The 21,159-nt window shown below is 45.5% G+C and overlaps 1 protein-coding gene across 11 annotated transcripts in view; it reads left to right on the top strand.

Moving 5' to 3' along the window:
* FGFR2 (fibroblast growth factor receptor 2) overlaps positions 1 to 21,159 on the top strand; it is a 107,652-nt gene that overhangs the window by 71,280 nt on the left and 15,213 nt on the right. For 5 of the 11 annotated variants that reach the window (XM_010859237.1, XM_010859232.1, XM_010859238.1 and 2 more), the window contains 5 exons: positions 2,767 to 2,969; positions 12,424 to 12,575; positions 15,419 to 15,540; positions 17,575 to 17,685; positions 19,025 to 19,215. In XM_010859237.1, coding sequence (XP_010857539.1) covers positions 2,767 to 2,969; positions 12,424 to 12,575; positions 15,419 to 15,540; positions 17,575 to 17,685; positions 19,025 to 19,215 — 779 coding nt within the window. Of the gene's footprint in view, positions 1 to 592; positions 738 to 2,766; positions 2,970 to 12,423; positions 12,576 to 15,418; positions 15,541 to 17,574; positions 17,686 to 19,024; positions 19,216 to 21,159 lie in introns of all 11 variants that reach the window. The other 6 variants (XM_010859234.1, XM_010859239.1, XM_010859241.1 and 3 more) reach the window with 3 other exon arrangements.

Genomic DNA, 21,159 nt, shown 5'->3' on the forward strand with positions numbered 1-21,159 from the left:
ATCAATATCATGTTTTCTTCCATTTTCTTTTAATGCAATGTATGTCAAGGTGGTTGTACAGGAGTAAAAGTAACCAGAGCCTAGTAACCAACACAGAACCCCACCCTGGTGGTTCTCACAGGCCTGGAAGGATATGCCAAGTATCCACTTGGACTAACCTGCAGTGTGCTATCTTGCAATACAACAATTTAGACAGAGCCATCCTTTTTTCAAGGTGGGAGTCTGCAGCCAACAGGACCAGAACCCAGCTTGGACTTCTGGGTGCCTTACTTTTGGAAAATCACTCCTCCATCCAAAGCAAGCAAGCAAAGACCCAGAGAATGGATCTCTGTGGGTTGATTTTTCCATGCCTTTGATCGCATGCATGTATGTCTAGGTGGTGAAGCCGGTGTGGTGACGGGCCTGTGGAGGTGAGCTGCTCCGTGTTGCTCAGTGTCTCTTGGTTGTGGGCTTTGTGGATGGGCTGCGATTGGAATCTTCCGGTGGCCGGTACCCGCTGGAGGTCCCGGTGCAATGCCTCGTGGTTCCATGGCCCCCTCCACAATCATTCCTGTGTCGTCTAGCCTTTTCTCTTGCTTTCCTTGTTTTCTAGGCCGCCGGTGTTAATACCACGGACAAAGAAATTGAGGTTCTCTATATTCGGAATGTAACTTTTGAGGATGCTGGGGAATATACGTGCTTGGCGGGTAATTCTATTGGGATATCCTTTCACTCTGCATGGTTGACAGTTCTGCCAGGTATATACTGCTCTTTCTCTCCATGGTTTTTTCCCTCTTCTTGGTTGATTGCTATGAAATTAACACAGCTTCTGTTCTCAGGAATGGTCCCTTTTCCCCTCACATAAAGATTTTTCAAAATGTTTAAAATTACCCCCCTGGGATAAGAAAGTTGCCTTGGAAATTCACTTGCAATGAGATCCCACCCGCGCATTTATTTATGATCAAGTGAAATTTTACCCTTCAAACCCCGAGAGATCTTATGTTTTTAGTGAGTTATTGAGTCAATGTGTAAATTCACCCATCCTGGTTTCTTTTAAGGAAGAAGTTGAAATCACTCTGTAAAATTCAAAGTGATTTTTCTCATTTCAAATTCCATTTTGTTAAAATCCCATATGTACTTAAAAAATTTTTTTTTGTTCCACTTCCTGTTTTTAATGAGATGTAAATAGATGGGTGTATGTTGAGGCTCCTGGGCAGAAATACCTCTGTGTGTAGGGTGTTCAGAAGCAGTGTGTTATCTACTTGGGGATCGGTGGCTTGCTGCATGATGTAATGGAACAGACTCTTAGGCTTTTACTGCAAAGCATGCTCTTGCCATCTTGGGCTTGATGTTATTTCTACCCTACAGAGAAATCAACATCACTGAAGCCCTCTTGCCTAAACACTGCCGCTGTCTAAATCTTTTAACTGACATCTCTACCCTGGTCAAGTTTTAACTACTATCTTCTTTAATACATCTGTCTCTTTGTCATTTCCTTTGTGAAACTGCATAGACTATGGTTTGCCAGCTCATAATGTTCCACTCCAGTTATTAATTCCTTATTTTTAGAGTTTGGTGCCTACCTGCATGCTTATATCTAGCAAAAATAAATTGATCATTTCATTTTGTGCTGTGCTGCTAAGAGTTTTGACTATCTTGCGAATAGTTTTCTGACTCAAATGTATAAGCTTTAAATAATGCCATTGCATTCATTTTTCCTTTTGTTGTGAATCCGCTCTGAGTATTTGCTTTGCAACAGTGAGATGCCTCGTGTATTGAGCTTGCTTTTACTTGCAGTATTGCATTTTACAAGTGCCCGACTGGCACTTCTTAACCGATTTGCCTGACAGTACGAGCACATTAATTAAGAATGCAATTTGAGAAAAGTACTATTTGGAAATACACTGCTTGTCGATTGATCATTGAGGACCAAGGAGGGAGCAGATTATTGGAAGTTAGTGTAAGAGTTTCTAACTTAAGCAGTTTTATGTGCCCTCACATGTGACATCATCTCTGTTTTTTCTTTAAAAGTTGTGACATGTGTATAACCAGATACACAAAAATTTAAATGGTTATTAAAGAATGTTACATACTTTTTATTGTATAGACATAATGATTCTGTACTATAACCAATTCAGTCTTTATTATTAAAAGCATTTGTTTAGTTAAATAATCTACTGGACTATATTTAGAAATATGAACCTTTTCCAACCAGCCCAGTAGATGAAAAATTTTTTTGTTTGCTTTGAAACTGTGTTCTGGGCAAATGACTTGGTCACATCTTCCTTTGGAAGAGCTCACCCAAATAAGACAGAGGCATTCTTCCTTTAGAGACAAAAGTGGGCACGTTCATATTTAAGAATTTTTAAATGGTTTGCATCAGAGACCATCAAGGGAGAAGGCAGCCCTTTTGTCGTGGGTGTGGGTGACTGTCCTACCCTACCCATATGTCTTAACGGAATGTGACCTTGTAACCTGACCCTCGTACCTTGGAGTCAGCCGATCCATCATGATCTGGATTCCGGAGGTCCGTTGAGGTAGTGATAAGAGACTACCTGGGCCCCAGTGGTAAAACAAGGAGCCCAGAGTTATTCACTTTTGTTTAGAAGAGGTGCACGGCAGGCCCACAGCCCATGCCTCTTGCAGCGCTGAGCTGTTGGGAGGCCCATCTTGCCTTGGGAATGATTGTCACTTTTTGATTTCCTGTAGTTACGCCAGGAAGCATCAGTGCAGTCTCCTAACTCTGTGGCCTGCTTATCTGTTCCTCTCCTGTGATCTGCAATCTAGCTCCTGTAAGAGAAAAGGAGATCCCAGCTTCCCCAGACTACCTGGAAATAGCCATTTACTGCATAGGGGTGTTCTTCATCGCCTGCATGGTGGTGACGGTCATCTTGTGCCGGATGAGGAACACAACCAAGAAGCCAGACTTCAGCAGCCAGCCGGCTGTGCACAAGCTGACCAAGCGCATCCCCCTGCGGAGACAGGTAACAGAAAGTAGATAAAGAGTTTGAAGAACTTTACCACTCCCCAAGCCCAGCCAGCTCTTGGGTCTCTTCCTCTGCTTCTGTGCTTCTATTTTGGGGAGCATCCCTGTGCTAGTGGTTCTGACCGGTCTCTTCGTGGGCGTCTGTCCAATCAGTGTCTGGAGCTTGGAAGGTCAAGTCCTGGTGCATTGGTAAGGTCAGCTGAGTCTAGTTCTGAGGGTGAGAAAGCCCAGTGGTGCGAGACTCTGAGCTCATCTGCAGGACTGGAAATAACCCAAGAGGTAACACCCTGCTGTGTTTGGTGGGACTCATGTGCAGTGGCATAAGCCCTCGTTGTCCCTGTGATCGAATGCTTTTTTTGGCGATAGACTGATGCCTGTTGGAAAGGAAGGGATTCTGGTTTTCTTGGACTTACTTTTTTTGAAGTCAAGGTCAGAAACCTGTACCTGGAGGTGTCTGAACTACTACCCCATGAGGTCTGTCTTAACTGGATTTGGCTTCCACCTCTGATTCTTAAAATAGAATCCTGTAGTCCCCCCAGTGGCTCAGTGGTACAGAATCTGTCTGCAGTGCAGGAGATGCAGGTTCCATCCCTGAGTCAGGAAGATTCCCCGGAGGAGGAAATGGCACCCCACTCCAGTATTCTTGCCAGGAAAATCCCACGGACAGAGGAACCTGGCAGGCTGCAGTCCATGGGGTCGCATGATTGAGCACGCACACACACACGTGCCTATAATATGTTCTGATTAGGTGTTCCCATGAGCGTGACTGTGGATTTGGTGGCAGAATGATTTGTATATTGAACGGGCAACTAGTTGTTGTTACCCTCGAGCTTGTTAACCTCAGTTTTGTTGGTTGCTTTTTGATCGTCTGTGCCTCCCGGTGGGTTTACTTTTGCTTCAGGCAAATGGGACAAGTTGGAGCCAACACCTCTGCCTTAAACCAAAGCCTGGCACAGCTGGTGGGGCTGGAAGTGCTCGCGAAGGTGGAAGGTGAAGGCAGTGTTTCCAAAAGTATTTAGTACTTGGTTCCAATAAGGACATGAGTTTTGAAACAGTGAGGAAAATGGCTAACTCACAGGCTCTAACTCGGTGTGTACAGCACGCTTGTTAAAATGGCAGATTCCTTACTTGTAGCCCCAGAGATTCTGGTTGAGTAGGTTTTGAAGAGGACCAGGAATCTGCATCTGAAGTAAGTCCTCAGATGATTCTGAAATGCACTCTGAGAAACTCTGGATTAATCCCAGCCTGACTGCAGGTGGCAATGATATTTTCTGGACAAGGCATTAGGAAACATTAGGAACCAGTTGGTCAGCAGTGGTTTTGGCACAGATATGGCTGTTCTCAGCCCAGCTCCGAACTCTGGGCTGAATGGGTCCTTGCTGACTTCGTTGAATCTATGTTTCAAGCAGGTCTTTCTAAATGGAGGCTAAAAAAAAAAAAAAAGTGGAGGCTGAGGGTAGCATTTGGAGTGTGTCAAGTATAGGGCAGTGCCCACATGGTCTTAAGAGTGGCAGCAGGGTGAGGCAGGGGAGAAAGTTGTCATTGGTTCCCCCTGCCTCCAAGAATGCTGTTTTATTAAAGTGGCACATTGTCTCTCGGGGCTTCCCTGGTGACTCATCGGTAAAGAATTCGCCTGCAACGCAGGAGATGCAGGTTTGATCCCTGGGTTGGAAAGATCCCCTGGAGGAGGGCATGGCAGTCCATTCCAGTGTTCTTGCCTGGAGAATTCCATGGACAGAGGAGCCTGGTGGGCTACAGTCCATGGGGTCTCTGAGAGTCGGACACAACTGAAGCGACTGAGCATATCTTTCTTGGGGCCAGGGAATTGATGATGAGGCCACTTGCCTGACTCTGGGAGAGTTCAGTCTTAAGATGACTCTTATAACATGGTACCTTCAGTGACTTTCAGGTGGTGTGGCCGCCCCTCCCCGACCCTCAGGACCATTTTTTACAGCCATTTGGACCATTTTTACAGCTACTATCTTGAGATCCTGACTCTAGGGACTTGAAAGAGGGAGTGGTATTCCCATCTCTATTATTTTTTTTTTTCTAATAGGGAAAAATGCTACCTTCTGGAAGAAACCTTTAATTTGGTGTAGCTAGACCATTGTCCTGTAATTATTTCATCATACTTTTTTTTTCTGCAGCTGTTACAGTGCTCTTCTTTTTATTTCATATAGAAGAAGCAGATGCCTTTAAAATCCCCTTGACTCAGCTCTGGTCTTTGTGCTTTTTCTCCCTGGCTGACTGGTGTTCTTCATTGTCCATCTCAGTCTAAGTTGCTCCTTTCTCCTCTCCTTCCCTGTGTGTAACTGAAGGCAGCATTCTAGTTCTTCCTCTTTGTTTATCCCTCCCGCCCCTCCTTTCTTCTTAATTTTCTGAGTGCTTAGTCTAACACAGGTTTCATGCAAGACGTGGCCTGTGGCCTTTGCCAATGGCTCCAAAGTTATTTGGGGGCCTTCATTTGAGATGCAATGGCCTTGTGTTTCAGTAGGGTCAAATAGTGTAAGAGAAGCAGTAGAAAGTGGGCAGGTACCAGTCCCCTGGAAAAACAAATCTCTGGGCGTTTATTTGGGGGGATGTTGACACATCTCAGCTGCACATGTGGGACCCACTGATTCTTCACAAAGAGCCATTCGTCCATAATGAGCATGGCCCCTTTGGTGGAAGAATGCTTATCAGATACCTGGATAAAAGAGGGTTATTGGACTGTGGCTGGAATGAAAAGCCCCAGAAAGGCCTGCAGATACGTTGATGACAGAGAGCATACCACAGGGATGCCAGGCATGCCTTTACCTGGCGACAGGTAAGCTGTAATTAGATGTCTTGGGGATGGACTGTTCCTCAGTATTTCCTAGGCACTTGCCGTCCTGCATGTGCCTGGAATTTCATCTTCTTGGCCCTGATCCTTGCCCCTCCCAAGACATGCAGAGACCACATCTCACTAGATCCATCGTTGCTCCCTTTTTAGAACAAGAGCAGGTTTTAAAAAAATTGTTTTATCCTTTTGTGGATTTTTTTTGTTGACATTTACTAACATGTACTGGACTTACCAGTGTAAGACCAACATACGAGTTTGTTATTTGTTTTTGACACAAAAATATTTTTCTCTGGTACCAAAGAAGAAATTCCTTGTGATCATTTCCTGGTAACCATGAGTTTGTTGAGGCTCTTTATGGATTTTGATGTTTGGGGAAAGAGAAATAGCTTTTTGGTGGGGGAGGTGGGTGATGTAGGGCGTCTCCCCATTTCCTTTGGCAGGGATCCTTCCGTGTTCTGAGCTGGGTCTCAGACAAGGGGACCAGCAAGAGCCAGCCCAGAGAGGGTAGTCTGCCCGAGCCTGTTGGCTCTTGTACAGGTCTCCAGGGCTGCTAGTGGATGGTGTGGCCATTGGGAAGTCTTCCTGACACATCCATGAGTTGCCGGGTGGGCTGTACTTTTCGTGTGTTGCACACATTAGTTCTGTGGGGGCAGAGAGGTGTGAAAGGAAGTGAGCTGTTTGTTCAGGAGGTAGGCAGCATTGCTGGGTTTGTTGAGTTGGTTTCTCAGTGAGCACGTCCAGGTCTTTTTTGAGAGCCAGACTCTTCCGTAGGGCGGGATGGAGATACACTTGCATCAGCAGATAACCCCTCACATGCATGCACCTCATGCTGGCTCACCACCAGCATCTCAGGACGGGGCAGCAGGGTTGGTTTTTGGTTTTGTTTTTTTTTTCTTTCCCCAGACTTTAATTTCACCCTCTTGATTACTGGTACAGATAGATCAAAAACCAGAGAAAAATCAAGGTCAGACAAGGTCATGTTTTATAACAGTATCTTTGAGGCAAAGGACACATTCCCAGGGACATCGTGAATGGGTCAAAGATGGCATGTGTGGTTTGGGAGCCAGTTCTGGGGGCCGTGTTATGAAACCCACTGAATTCTGTGAAGGGCAGGCCCACATCTAGAAGCGCATTTGCTGCCTAGCAGCTAAACAGCGTGATCTTGGAACATTCTCTGTATTTTGGTCATTCAGGTGGTCTCATGGAACTGGCTGGTTCCAGCAAGCATGTAGGTAATCGGATGGTCATGGATGGCTTAACTGGAATTTGCCCTTGCATGTGGGCGCCTGGCCCCCACTTGGCTGTTCTCTCCTCTCAGCTTCCAGAAGACACGAAGTTCAGCTAAGATCAGACTTGGGTTTGGGCCGATGAGACCGGTCGGGGTTTGATAGAGTTTCTCTGGGGAGAGGTTTGGGGAGGCAGAGACTTGCTAAAGGAGGAAAGTAAGTGTCAAATTAGCTCCCCTGCCTGTTTACCTAAAATTTGTCATGGAAGGAAAACAAATCCTCGCTTCCCCCCATCCCTTGACCCTTTATCTCATCCACCAGCTCTAGGTGGTGAAGGCACTTTGTTTGCTATTGGGGAGTGATAGGCGGTACTTACAGCATCACTGTGTTAGCTCTGGGGCCTCGTGCTCTGGGTTGAGAATGTGCATCCGTGGACTGAGCGTCAGAGGGTTTCTATACCTCTGCCTGCCCTGTTCTCTGCAGGCCCCCCTCTCATTGATGAATCAAATCTAGTATCAAAGGACAACACAATGTCTTGGTGGCCCTTTAAAAAAAAAAAAAAAAAAAAAACCCGCTTCCTTACCTAATCTCCTTTATGTGCTGTGGAAATAGGAGAAAAAACACATTTGGTTAAGAGCTTGATTTATGGCACGAGGAATTTATGGTAAAGAGATTCCGGAGAGAGAGGAAGCTGAGTGGAGACTGTGGCAAAACATGATGGAAAAGGGCCTGCCAGGATTTGGGAGTGGGGAAACAGCTTATTTTAGAGTGTTAGTGTTTATTGTTTTAAGTAACTCAGTGATCACTATCAATGGGATCTTTTAAAATCAGAGGAAAAGGAAACCTGGAACTGGAGGAGCATATCTGAGAGGGAAGGTTTTGATTTTGTTCCCACCTCCCCCCCAAAAAAAGAGTGATTACCTGTGTTGCAGAAGCAGGATTCAGAATGAAATTCAGTGGAATTCCTTAGAGAATGTGGTCCAAAAGAGAGAAGCTCTAGAAACACGGTGTTCCTCAGAGGAATTGCCTGCAAGGGGTTGGGCCAGCCCTGCAAACACGTTAGCGCTCAGAGTAAGATGGAATGAAGAGAAAGCCAGTCATGTTTTACAGTCCCAGAGGGGATTTTAAAAGCATAGTAAAATGCATGGAGGTAAAATTATGATATACCTTCCGTAGACAGAGGGATTGAATTCTGTCGATTCTTCCACTCGGGACATTTTCTTCTCTTTTTTTTCTCTTTGTGTATTTTTTTTTTAAACAGAAGTATCTTTCAGATCTGTCCATGGAATCTAAACCTCTGCCCTTAATCTGAACAAAGTTTCCATAACCTTCATCCTAGTGACAGCAACAAAGTTGGGGAAGGTTTTCCATTTTCAAAGCTTTCGCATTAAAACCTTGTGGGAGACACTCTGTCTGTGGGGGAAGATGTGTATGGGTGTGAACTCTTGTCACGGGTTTGTGCAAAGATTCCTCTGGGGTCACAGGTTAGCCGCGGAGCAGTTAACTTCTGACTGAATGCTTCGTTTTTCTTTCTGAGGCAGCCACTAAGCCCTATTTGTCATGAGGGCTTTCTTAACTCTCCAGCTCTCCTCCTGCCCTGGGACTGTCCCCTGACTCCTTAATTTCTGAGGCTTGCTCTTCTGCCCACTGGACCCCTCCAGCCCTACCCACCCACCCTGGCTGTGAGCAGAGGGTCTCATCTGTCAAACCATTAAGGCAAATCCTACCCGTAATGCGGTGAAATTGCTTTCTCCCTGCTGCATGCCGTCTGACAGACAGCATCTCACACACAGAACAATGCTAGGCTGCAAGTCTGCAGGCTTCCCCAGAGAGAGGGATCCTCATAAACTCCCATGAATCTGAGCAGCAAATGACTCTAAAAAGATGCTAAGGGACCTCCCTGGCGGTCCAGTGGTTAAGATATCACCTTCCAATGCAGGGGGCATGGGTCCGGTCCCTGGTCAGGGAACTAAGTTCCCATATACCACTGGGGTGCAGGCAAAAAAAGAGAAGATGCTAAGAGAAGCCATTGTGGTGTTGGTAGCAAACTGAGCTCTTAGCAGGTGCCAGGCTAAACGCTTTGTGGGTATGACCTCATTTTACCCTCACAGTAATTCAGTGACATGGGAACTGTTCTCAGTTCAGTTCAGTCGCTCAGTCATGTCTAACTCTTTGTGACCCCATGGGCTGCAGCATGCCAGGCTTCCCTGTCCTTCACCAACTCCTGGAGCTTGCTCAAACTCATGTCCATTGAATCGGTGATGCCATCCAACCATCTCATCCTCTATCATCCCCTTCTCCTCCCGCCTTCAATCTTGCCCAGCGTCAGAGTCTTTTCTAATGAGTCAATTCTTCACATCAGGTAGCCAAAGTATTGGAGTTTCAGCTTCAGCATCAGTCCTTCCAGTGAATATTCAGGACTGATTTCCTTTAGGATAGACTGGTTGGATCTCCTTGGACTGGTTGGGTCTCCTTGGATCCTGGTTGGATCTCCTTGTTCTGGCCTCCTTTTAACAGACGAGGAGACTCGAGTTTAGGAAGGTCAAGTGACTAGCTGAAGCTCTCACAGTTAGTGTTGGAATAGGGACCCTACAGCTCACAGTGGGGCACTTGGTCCAGGTGGGACTGCCCCTATCCCCACTCAGGGTCCCACATTGTAAACAGTTTGCAGGGGAAGGGTGCCAGCTAGGATTGGTGGCACCAGCTAGGCTGGGGGAGTCACTGGGGACCCACCTGGAAGGATGCAGAGATGCCCCAACACCCAGCCTGTAGCCCAGGGAAGAGATGAGAGCCAAGATCTCATCATTTTTGACTCATTTTAGACATCAGTATATTTCAAGAATATGCCCCATTTTCCATGCCCCCGACTCCTGCCCATGACATGCCTCAGTCCAGATCCTTCTCATTCTTAAAAATATTTTTGTCATTAAGGAAAAGTTCTTTGTTTTTCTAGAATGTAAAAGAGATACATATGCATGGTAATCAAATGCAAATGCTTTAGAAGGTTCTGGAATAAGATATATTCCACCCCCTCCCTGCTCAACTTCTAACCCGTCTCCCCGGAGGTGACCAGGGCTCAGGCTCTCACAGATCCTTCCTGAGACTTGTTTTCAGTGCCCGTGTCCTCTAACCTCCTGTGGGAAGGCAGCCCCCGCTCACCGTGTCCTGGAAACCTCACCGATACCAGAGAAGGCGGGACGGGCCTCCTCACCCAGAGCCGCTCCCCCCATCACCACCTCAGGGGTTTCTCCATCTCCAAGTTCCCTGCACACTCTGCACAGGGGTTCTAGGATCCCTGAGGTCCAGCGAGCAGGGCTACGCTACTGGCCTTGGAGAGGGTGTTCTGGCTGTGGACTCTGCCAGACCTTGTCTGGTTGGGGCCTGTCCTGTCTCATTGCCAGACTGACTCTGACTGCTGTTCCCAGTCTTCTGGCCTGTGACCTTCAAGCTGGGTTCCCACCGTGATGAGTGGTGATTTGTGCTTCTTCATGTGGGAGACCTTTTCGTCTGCGAACACCCATCTCCTTTGGCATCCATAGCTCATGACCTGATGCAGGGCGTTAGGATTTGGGGAAGTGTTTTTAGCCAAACCTGTTCCTTGAAATCTCTCTGAGTCCTTCCCTGCAGATGGAGCTCAAGACATATATGGGGTCAGTGGAGGCTGTGGAGATGGTGTTACTGGTGGGCCCTGCAGCTGAGGTCAGCGTATTGCGGAGGTGGATTCTGCAGGCTTTTCGTGTTTACCTTTGTCTTTTTTTTTTTTTTTTTTTTTTTTTTTTTTTACCTTTTTGTCTTTTTGCTTCTGCTCTTTGCCTCTGTGGCCCAGACACTTAGGTGTGAAGCCTCTTAGAACTTTATCTGTCCATGAGGCCCCTCTTAGCTCCAAAACTAATGACTGCTAACTTCCTTTAAAATATATATATGTATATATATCATTAAATACACACATAAATATATATATATGTTTACTATGCTCATGGTGAGTAAGCATTGATCATAGAGTCTACATAATAAAATTTAAGCATGATTCCCTTTGACAAAAGACTGCTCAGAAGGCTCAGAAATGTTTTCATGTACATTTAAAAAGATGATAGAAATTCTATGTTAAAATTTGCCTTCTTCTTGATATTATAAGTAATACTAATACCAGCTTCCTGTTCCTGAAATGATCCCCCCCCTCCCCGCCCCCAATCTATTCTTGGATATCTCAGGTTTCCTACCTGTTTTTAAGGGCAGTCTGGGTTTAAGGAGAGAGTCAAGTTTTTTTAAGTAGGACGTTCCCAGAGCAATCTTCTGGTTCCCTGTGGGAATGGTCCAGGCTCCGCCTTGAAAGTTCATCCTCATTAAATTTGTTCATCTTGATCCTTGCCATCTTGATTTTAAAAATGTTTGTAAGCACTGCTGGGGAGAAAGGTTGGTGTGAGAGTCACGTAGGGGACAGAGCCACGTTTGAGGGGTCACGTCAAACCCGATTCCAGTTCTCTTGGGCCGGTCTTGTTCATGGTTTAGAATAAGGTGATGGTCAGGCAGCCCGTAATGGTACTTTCCTTTACAGAAACCAGCACAGAGAAGATGATATATTTAAGAAATAGGTATTTTTTCAAATGCAGACTATAATGAATGAGCGTAAACTGAGAACACTCTGTAAAGCCTTGCAGGCTGCTGGGGGCGTTGGGGATGGGGAGGGGAGCTTTCCCACAAGATTGTGAATAAAGATTGACTCTTTGTTCACTAGTTTCTGAAACCAAAGTTGACCTGGTCATCAGCTAGTTCCCAGAAGGAATGGGGGAGAAGTAGACAGTGGTCCGCAGTGCCTGGGTCTCTGGTTACCCTTGAATAAAGGCACTTGTTGCTGCCAGAATGCTTTTCCCATTCAAATTCTAGAGCTAGATCCTTGACATATTCGCCTTTACATTTCAAAAGATAGAGCTGATTGAGGAGCCGATTTTCCAGAAGCTTTTGTGGAATGTCATAAGCGTAGCATTGATTCACCATCTGAGCTGGTATGCCAGGAGGAGATTGCTAATCTGGGGCTCTGATACAAGCCCAGGCAAAAAGGCAAGAATGAAGCCTGTGGGGGTCTAGCTCTGTGTTCTCAGATGATATGTTGACTGTTTAGGGCGGAAACAAGACTTTTTTTTTTTTTTTTTAAATCAAGCAATGTCTAAAAAATGTTTGGACGTCTGGTTTTAGGAACATACAAGCTGGATGAAATCTAGCACATACTGCCTGGATAGGAGGACCGAGGAGCTGGAATCCAGCTCCTAAATGTTTGGTCCTAAATTCATGACTTTGGCCAACCCACCCTCCCCTTGCTTTCTAAGAGCTGACCAATGGCTGGGCTCTGGCCGGCTCCCAGTCTTCTCAGGTGGAGCCAGGATTACATCTGTGTCTTTGCATTTTGTATCCAGGTTTCTGCTGAGTCCAGCTCCTCCATGAACTCCAATACCCCGTTGGTGAGGATCACAACTCGCCTCTCTTCAACTGCAGACACCCCCATGCTGGCGGGGGTCTCCGAGTACGAGCTGCCAGAAGATCCCAAATGGGAGTTTCCAAGAGATAAGTGAGTACTTGAGTGGGGACACTTCTCCCAATGAAGACTTAAGTATAAATGGGGACATTGGGTTGACGTTTTCTGTTTATGATGCTTAATTGCCAAAGTCTTGTTGTGATGACATCAACAGGAATGGGTAAGATTATATTTTTAAATAATCAACTCCAGGAAAAATAAAGAACTGATTCTGTCATGGGCTCTTTTTTAATAGTTCTTTTAAAGCAGAGCTACTAAGCCATGGCTAGTCAGCAAACAAAATGGTACCTTGTTAGCATTTTTTTCTTTTCTTTTTTTTTTTTTTTTTTACTTTCTAGATAATTTAGATCCAGTCAAATGGAATATGAGTGGGATTATCCCATTTATAAAACAGAATTGACATTCTAACTTCTGGTTCATGACTGTCCTATGGTTCATTTCTTTAGAGGGATTAGATATAGAATATAAATTGCCTTAAGAATCTTCACCCAACAGTGCTGCTTTTACTAGTTATTAATATAATATTGGGCTGTAAATCTTCAAATATGGTACCTGCCATTGAATTTCTTATGGTCCATAATATTTTCCTTATTGGGTGATATAGAGATGTTCCAATAAGATCAGTCCAAGTGTGGCCACCTGGGCTCTGGTGAAGGCATTGTTGAGAGCTGTATATTTCTTGGTCTGGCATCAAGTTCATGGACTTTGGATTCTCTTGGGCTGGATTTGAATCTTGGCTCTGCCAGCAGTGGCTGGGCAACCCTGTATGAGTTACCTGATTCTTTTTGAACTTCATTTCTATAAAATGAAGATCACGGTACAGACCTCCCCAGACTGAGCACAATTCTTGGCTCCTGTGAATTTCCCTTCATAACCGGTGAGATCTGAACTTCAAATCTCAGCAAGATGGACATCCAGCCAGTGGACAGATCTTGGGCTACCAGCCCTCGATCTTCCAGCCAGGGGCCAGCCCCCAAGTCTACCTTCTGAAGTGAATATGATGGTCATTGAAGGGCTGTCAGCTCATTTCCAGGGTCTCTCTTGTAGTGGTTAGAGTCTAAACAGCTTGAGAGTAATGGAAGGTAGAAATTGCTGACTCTACCTCTGCATCAAATCAACTGGAATAAGCTTTTGACTTGCTTATGTACAGCTACCCTATTGGTCTTGACATTTGCTCTGTCTTCTTGAGATTATGTAGGAGAAGTGTCTAATGACTAGAGAAGGAACTCAGGCACAGATTTGGAAATACACAGATAAGCTTTTCCAGAGATTGGATGTGATGAGGAGCCTTTCTTTGGAAGGAGAGGTAGCTTACATGGCACTTGTAACTTTGACTCACACAACTCCAACCAGTTTTGTTTCCTAACAGCTCATTTAGAGATATTAATATACGCCATAAATTAGAGCCAAATTACTGTACTGGTATCATTTTGTTAGAGTGTTAACGGAAGTGATTTCCAGTTTGTTTGTGTGCTGTTTGTTCATTCATTCAGGACTTGTTTACTTCATTCTTACCAGTGAGGCACCAGAAAAAAACCAAGAATGATTTCTTCACCTGTGGAGTGTGAGAAGGGGGTGTTTCTCACGAGCCTGGGCTTGACTAAACAAGTTGGTGGGTTCTTGTGCACATTCCTATGGATATAGGACTGAGTCGGGGAGCTGTGATCATATTTTAAGAAATTGTAGCTCCCAGGTTCAAGCCATAGCTTTTGCCACTTGTGACACCACCGGCAACAGTGGGAGTCTGTCTGTCAGCTCCCACCCAGAGTACCCTGAGTGCGGAAAATCTGAGCGCTAAGCGTTTCAGAATAGTGTTTAGCACAACCATAGGTGGAGCAGATTTCCAATGAATGAAGGCTATTTAGAAGCAGTTTATTAGATTGGAGGCAGACGTTGTACAAAGAAAGGATTGTTATGTTTGTAGTAGCAGGGCAATAGGACATAAATTAGCCATTTTTCCAATGCAAATGTTTATTTTCTGCCAAGATATTAAATTTAATTTTAGCCCAGGGTAGGAAGGGAATGACCTCAGCATAGCACACGCTGCCCTTGGTCTTTGCTTTAACTTTTTCAAACCATTGCGTACTTAGCAAAAGTACTGCTTACTAGTGGCAGCTCAGTACTTTGCTGTGTTATACTTAAATGAAAACCCACATTTGTAAGTATTCCAAAGTCGCTTCCATTCTGTTGGTTTTTGCGATGTCCAAGGAGTCTATATGGCTATTAGCATGATGCATGTAGCACTTCTGACCTTAGAAACTTAGTTTGTTGTGTTCACTTTGGATTTTCTTCATTATTAATTTTGGGTAGTCATAAGGATTTCTGAACTAATATGTCAGAAAAATCCCCCCTCTCTAGAGTTCTCTTTTTCCTTTAATGAAAAAACAGAGATTCCTTGAAATGTGTTTAAGATTCATATCTTGTAACTTGGCCCAGAATGTGACCATAAAATCCATTGGTATTTAAATAATAGTGATTTTTAAAGACATCACTTCACAGAGACAAAAAAAAAAAATAACAGGTTTAACGGTTTTCTTTGAGACATTCTAAATTACAAATATTCGATGGGCTCAAGATCAAAGCTTCTCCTCATTAGCACTTAGGAAAGCTGACCACCTGACTCACAAGGATACCTTCCTTAAAGAAAATAAATCAAGAATACAAATGTGACATTCAATAGTTGTTCCAGCAGTCACTGACATTCCCTAAAGCGTCACTAAGAAAATACTCAGACGCGTGTGTTCCCCAAGTCTCATTAGTTCCATATGATAAATGCTCCATGCTTTTGTAAGCTGCTGAAAGATTTTTATATTGAGTTCTGGAATTTCCCTCGCTGTACCAGATGCCGTGTACTAATCCTCCCTTTACACATTCAGGCTGACGCTGGGCAAACCCCTGGGAGAAGGTTGCTTTGGGCAAGTGGTCATGGCTGAAGCAGTGGGAATTGACAAGGAGAAGCCCAAGGAAGCAGTCACTGTGGCCGTGAAGATGTTGAAAGGTGAGGGGGTGGTGTGGGGAGGGAGGAGAAAGGGGTTGCCTTATCAAGAATGTTCCTTTTGTGTGAACTCTATCATGGTGCGGGGTCAAAGAGCACATAGTTGACCTAGGGGTTGAGAAGTTTTCGGTATAAATCAGCATCTCGGACAGACTATTTATCTTGAGCAGTGTGCACTTATAAAAAAGAAAAGCCAGTTCTGTTAGAAAGTGGTAGCTCATTCCCTTTATATTTGGAAATGCTTAGAAAATATTGACTCACATAGAATTGATTAATTTAGATGAGTGTTGGCACGTTGGATGCAGAACACAAACCTTAGCTTACAAATAAAGGGAAGTTGGCCTTTTTAGGGGGAGCCAAGAAGGCTCAGAGAGAGGAGGCCAGTCCTTCTCCTTTGCAAGAGGCACTGAGCAGGAATGGCCCTGGTCTGGGAGAGTTGCTTAGGAAGCTAAGAGGGAGCGCATGGCATTGATGCGGGTGTAGAATTGCTCACATGTTCAGGGACGAATGAGCAGTGACCCAGAGATGTGAACGTCGAGAGGCGTTCGTGGGAGCCTGAATATTTATGTGTTAACCTTCCAACCCTGCTCATGCCTACAGCCAAAGAGCCTAAAGACCTTTTAACCATTAACTTCATCTTCCCACAGTATTCTTTTATGAGAAGAGTTATAGGAAACGGTTACATTATAAATCCCATTGTGGGCATCTCAGAAAAGACACCCCAAGCAGAGTTTTTCCCACATGTCCTGGCAGACAGGTCTGTTCTCAGAATGTGTGTGCTTGGGCAGTGGTGGGGAGTCTCACGCATTGTGGACACCCAGGGTCAGGCTTTTTCTTTCTTTCATGGGATTTTGAGTCATCGCGTCTCTTCCTGAGCGGAGGGAGCAGGGTAGAAATCGTTGGAAAGGTGTTGGGTGTTTTGTTGGTTGTTTTTCCTTAGCTCTGGATCTGAATGGCTCCCCAGGAAAATGAGGACATTTTGAGCTGCTCCCCACTTTGGGTGTGATGCCTGGGAAGACCACAGACATCAGCCGTGGTCATTTTAATAGCCAGTGGGCATCTCAGAGCTTAGAGAGGACGCCGTGTGTCACTGCAGTGGAGCCTCGCCCTCTGAGGGGCAGGTGTGCGCTCCTCCATGGGTGTCCGTGTGGATTTTACACTCCAGGCACTTGTGTTGCTCTTCCTTTTGTGAAGCCAAAGAGCTTTATGCAGCATGGCTTCTATCCATGGCCTATCCTCCTTTTGGGGTAAGCTCAGATTTTCCCATATTGAAATAGTTCAATTCAGGTACCTGAGGAAGAATCTTGCCACTTTTTGGAAGCTTAACTGCAAGCCAGGATATGCAGGACCTAAGCTGTTCTTGTTTGAAATTATGGAGCAGAGAGGTTTTAAAAACTTTAATTATCTTAGTATGGGAATCCCAGCCCCTTGGGAAGCCCGTAGAAGGCGAGAACCTTCAGCCCCTCAAGATGCAGGAGCAGGCACACACACACACACACACACGCACGCACACTTTTGTCCTTGGTATGGGAACTTTTGTCCTTGTCTGAATCCATCTGTGAGTGCCCTGTGGGCTTTGAGGGCTCAGCTTAGCAGCCTGTGATCCAGAGACAGTCTGAAGTATGTGAAATGCCCCCATCTTCCTCCCCCTCCTCCTCTTCCACAGAAGTCCTCACAGCTGCTTTTAGGTCCCATGAAATTTGATGTGGTTTTCTGAGATACCTGCTATCTGCTAGAGGGTGGAATTATTTCCTGGTAGAGAAGAATGCCCCCATGTCTGTGAGGTTTGCTGGGAAAGAATTGGCCTTAGCGCCCAAGGCATATATAGTTGTCTTGACTTTTGACACTATTGACCCCAAATTAGCTATTTGACATGGAGGAGGGCAGTTCTCTGGGCATTTCCTGCTTCACCAGTAAGATGAGAGAGGTGATTTGGAAAGTCTTTTCTGGTTCAGAAATTCAGTTTCATTCTGTTTCAACCAAATGTTCATCAACCAGCAGTAGCAAAACTGATCTGCAACTTACCTAATGTTCTAGATGATGCCACTGAGAAAGACCTTTCTGATCTGGTGTCCGAGATGGAGATGATGAAGATGATTGGGAAACACAAAAATATCATAAATCTCCTTGGAGCCTGTACTCAGGATGGTGAGTAGGAGGAAACAAATGCATTCATTCACATAACCCAGGGTTCAGCATCAGCGTCATTTTAGAAGTGTATGGTTGTTTAGATCTTGCTCCTAGAGCCTCCTAAGCACATGTTTAAAGTTTTTTATAAAACCCACCTCAGGAAGGCGCTCCTGATGACCATGCCTGGGGTCTAGGGGGAAAGGTGGATGTTAGGCAACCCTGGATGGGAAGGCCTGTAGCGTCCTGTTGTTTTTTGGACATAACCTAGAGGGTGTTTGGAAAAGGCCATCTCATTATGTTTAGAGAGAGAGTTCCCAATGTAAGATCCTGCATTTTGGTTGACAAGTTCTTCCCTTGAAATGGGATTGAGGAACCATGTCTTGCTATGGGTGAGTCCCCAGGAGTGGCCTTAAAGAGGGGACAGGAAGGACATGTTATCTTCCTCCGGGGAGTGAGAACCCTGGCTTCTCTCATAAATGATCTGTGTCACTTTGGGAACCAGTTTGATGATAATTAATAAACTTGGAATGCCTGTTTTTTGCCTCGGCAATTTCCCTTTGAGGTCTCTACCGGGAGTCAGGAGACTGTAAAGGGTTATTGTAAGTATTTTTGGCTTTGTGGCAGCCACCCACCTCTACTGCTGGAGTGAGAAAGCTGCCGCAAACAATACAGAGATGAATTGGCCTCGCTGTGTGCCAGTAACATTTACACATGGAGACAGGCTGGTCTGTGCCATAGGGACATTATCGCACGCGTGTGTAAGGAGCCATGCACTGGCTTGCAGAGTTCGTCGCACAACGTGGGCAATGGCCCACGCCTGAACACACCCATCGGGGGAGTGGATGAATACAGCACGGTATATTTATATGGTAGAATCTATGTAAGCGTTAAACGGAATGATCTGGATCTATTTTTTATCAGCCTGACTGGCTTCCAGAAAGATCATGTGTGGGGGGAAACTGTTGCAAAGCTGTGTCTTTATTACTTATTGATGTTGCTAAAAATAATACATCGTTTATTGATACACATGTGTTTGTAAAATTGTTAAAATTAAATGAGAGCAGCAAATTTATGGTAGCCATTGCTTTCTAAGAGGGGACATGACAAGAAAGGGGCACTCACGAAGCATTTCTGTTTTATTAAAGACTGTTGAGTCTACCTCGACCGGGTGTTCGTTGTCATTTGGGGGGAGATTAGAAGGCAGGTGTTCTGTTTTTGTGTGTGCCGTTCTGTATGTTTAAATTAAAAAAAATAATAATAAAGCACTGAGTTGTAATAGCTACGAACTCCTTGGCAGAGCTGCCCCAGGGCAGCTCCAGGGTTCGCTGCCTCTCCAGCTCGTGTTTTCCATCCACAGGGCCGCTCTATGTCATCGTTGAATACGCCTCTAAAGGCAACCTTCGGGAATACCTGCGCGCCCGGAGGCCACCCGGGATGGAGTATTCCTACGACATCAACCGCGTTCCCGAGGAGCAGATGGCCTTCAAGGACCTGGTGTCGTGCACCTACCAGCTGGCCCGGGGCATGGAGTACTTGGCTTCCCAGAAAGTGAGTCCTTCCCCTTCTCCTTGGTTGGATGGATTCCAGTGAAAAATATGTGAAGAAAACAGGCCATTTGGATGTGCTCGTTTGCCGAATCAAGCCCTGGCCTGTCTTGTACAACCTGGAAAATATGTCTTGCATTATTCATACTGGGGTTTGATGAACTCTTTAACAGCCAGAGTTGCGTCATAGACCTGTAGCAGCGCCGCAGAGTTGAGCAGAGAAGATGTCTCTTCTCAGAGATGGGCTGGCTGGCACCCTTTGGGGAACCAGCTTTCCAGGTGGACGGCAGCGGGGTTAGGGGGTGCTGCCTTTGGTGCCGATGATCTTTTTGCTTTGTTTTGTGGTTCTTGAGTCTCTGGATGTGGACTTTGGGTGTCGTCTCTGTGGTTTGGAGTTTGAAATCAAGTTAAAGATTCTAGGAACGGAGATCAAATGATGGGATGTTATGGTGACATCGAGAGCCAGGTATTCTCGGGATTTATTTTGTCTCATTTCGTGAGGTGACCCTCTGCGGTTAAAAGTTGGCCAGGTCCCCTGAGGTGAATCACTTGCATTCCGAGCATGCCGCATGCAGTTGGAACTTGAAACATCTGAATTATTCTGAAAGCAGTTAGACGGGTGCCCAGATGTCCCCTGGGGCATTTTGGATTGGCCCCAGATGTCCTTCCCTGGCCCACACTTCGGGGACGGTCCATAGCTTCTTCCTTGGGCAGAGGTGGGTCAGTTCTTATCTGCTCTGGCATGTCATGAAACATCAGTAATTCCTCGTGTCCCCAAAGAAGTAAGAGCCTCTGGTGGGCGTGGACCCTCTATCCCCCCGCTGGATCTTGGCCATGGCGGTCATTGACGGGGCAAGGTGGCCACTGTCGCATCACACCACGTAGCGATTCAGGAAGGGCCCCGCTGTAGCTCGGCCCCTGCTGTCTGTAGTCAGGTGGGAACACAGCCAGAGTTACCACGTGTTCTGGTTTTTTCTCCTTAGCAAAAGAGTCCAGAGTTGAAGATTTTTCAAAAAAATATTTTTTCCTATAAAATCTCCCAATGTGTAGATTTTAAGAAACCAAGACAGAGTGAAGTTGTGTGCATGTGTACGTGTGTGTGTGTTTGCAGCAGACTTTGCCAGCTAACGTGTCAGACAATCAGATCCAGAATGTGGGACATTTGACAAGACATTGCTTCAAAATGTCAGAGTCACAAAAGATTGAAAAAAAAATCCTGCAGAGAGGGTTCCAGATGAAAAGAGGCTTAAGAGTCATGACAACTAAATGTGTGATCCTGGACTAGGTTCCTGTTCTGGGTGGGAGGTAGGGGGACAGCTTTTGTAAAACCCATTTATGAGCATTTAAAATATGTGTATGGACTGTATATTAGATAATGTGACTGTTTCAGTGTTAAATTTGGGGGCAGTGATAAAGGTCTTGTGTTAAGGTAGGAGATACCTGCTAATGAAGTCTGCAACTCATTTTTAAATGGTTCAGCCACAAAAAGTGTGTGTGTGTGTGTGAGAGAGATACAGAGAGAGAGAGAGAGAGAGAGAGAGAGAGAGAGAGAGAAAGTGGGGGGAGTCTGGGTATAGAGAGAAAGAGAGAGCAAGGAAGCCTAAGAATTGAATCTGGCAAACATGGATATCCATTGTTCTATTTTACCTTTCTGTAACTTGGAAGAATTGCTAAGTAAAACCCTGGGAAGCCAACCTGCCCTAGGCTCCCCTACATCTGACCCTCCAGTCCTTCTTGCTCTGTCCTCCTGCTCTGGTGTGGAAGGGGGATGATTTTGGGGGCTCAGCAAGGAGCTACTCTTGATAAAAGTGGTAGAAGGCTGGCCTGGTGCTTTCATTAAGCCTTCAGCAAATATGCCTGAGTGTTCCTGATTCGGATGCCTGGTGCGCTGGGTCAGGCTCCCTGTGGATGACTGGAATGGATGCCATCCTCAGCCTTTGGAGCGGGC

This window comes from Bison bison, unplaced genomic scaffold (assembly GCF_000754665.1).
Source record: "Bison bison bison isolate TAMUID 2011002044 unplaced genomic scaffold, Bison_UMD1.0 scf7180017864456, whole genome shotgun sequence".
NCBI classification, from domain to species: domain Eukaryota; kingdom Metazoa; phylum Chordata; class Mammalia; order Artiodactyla; family Bovidae; genus Bison; species Bison bison.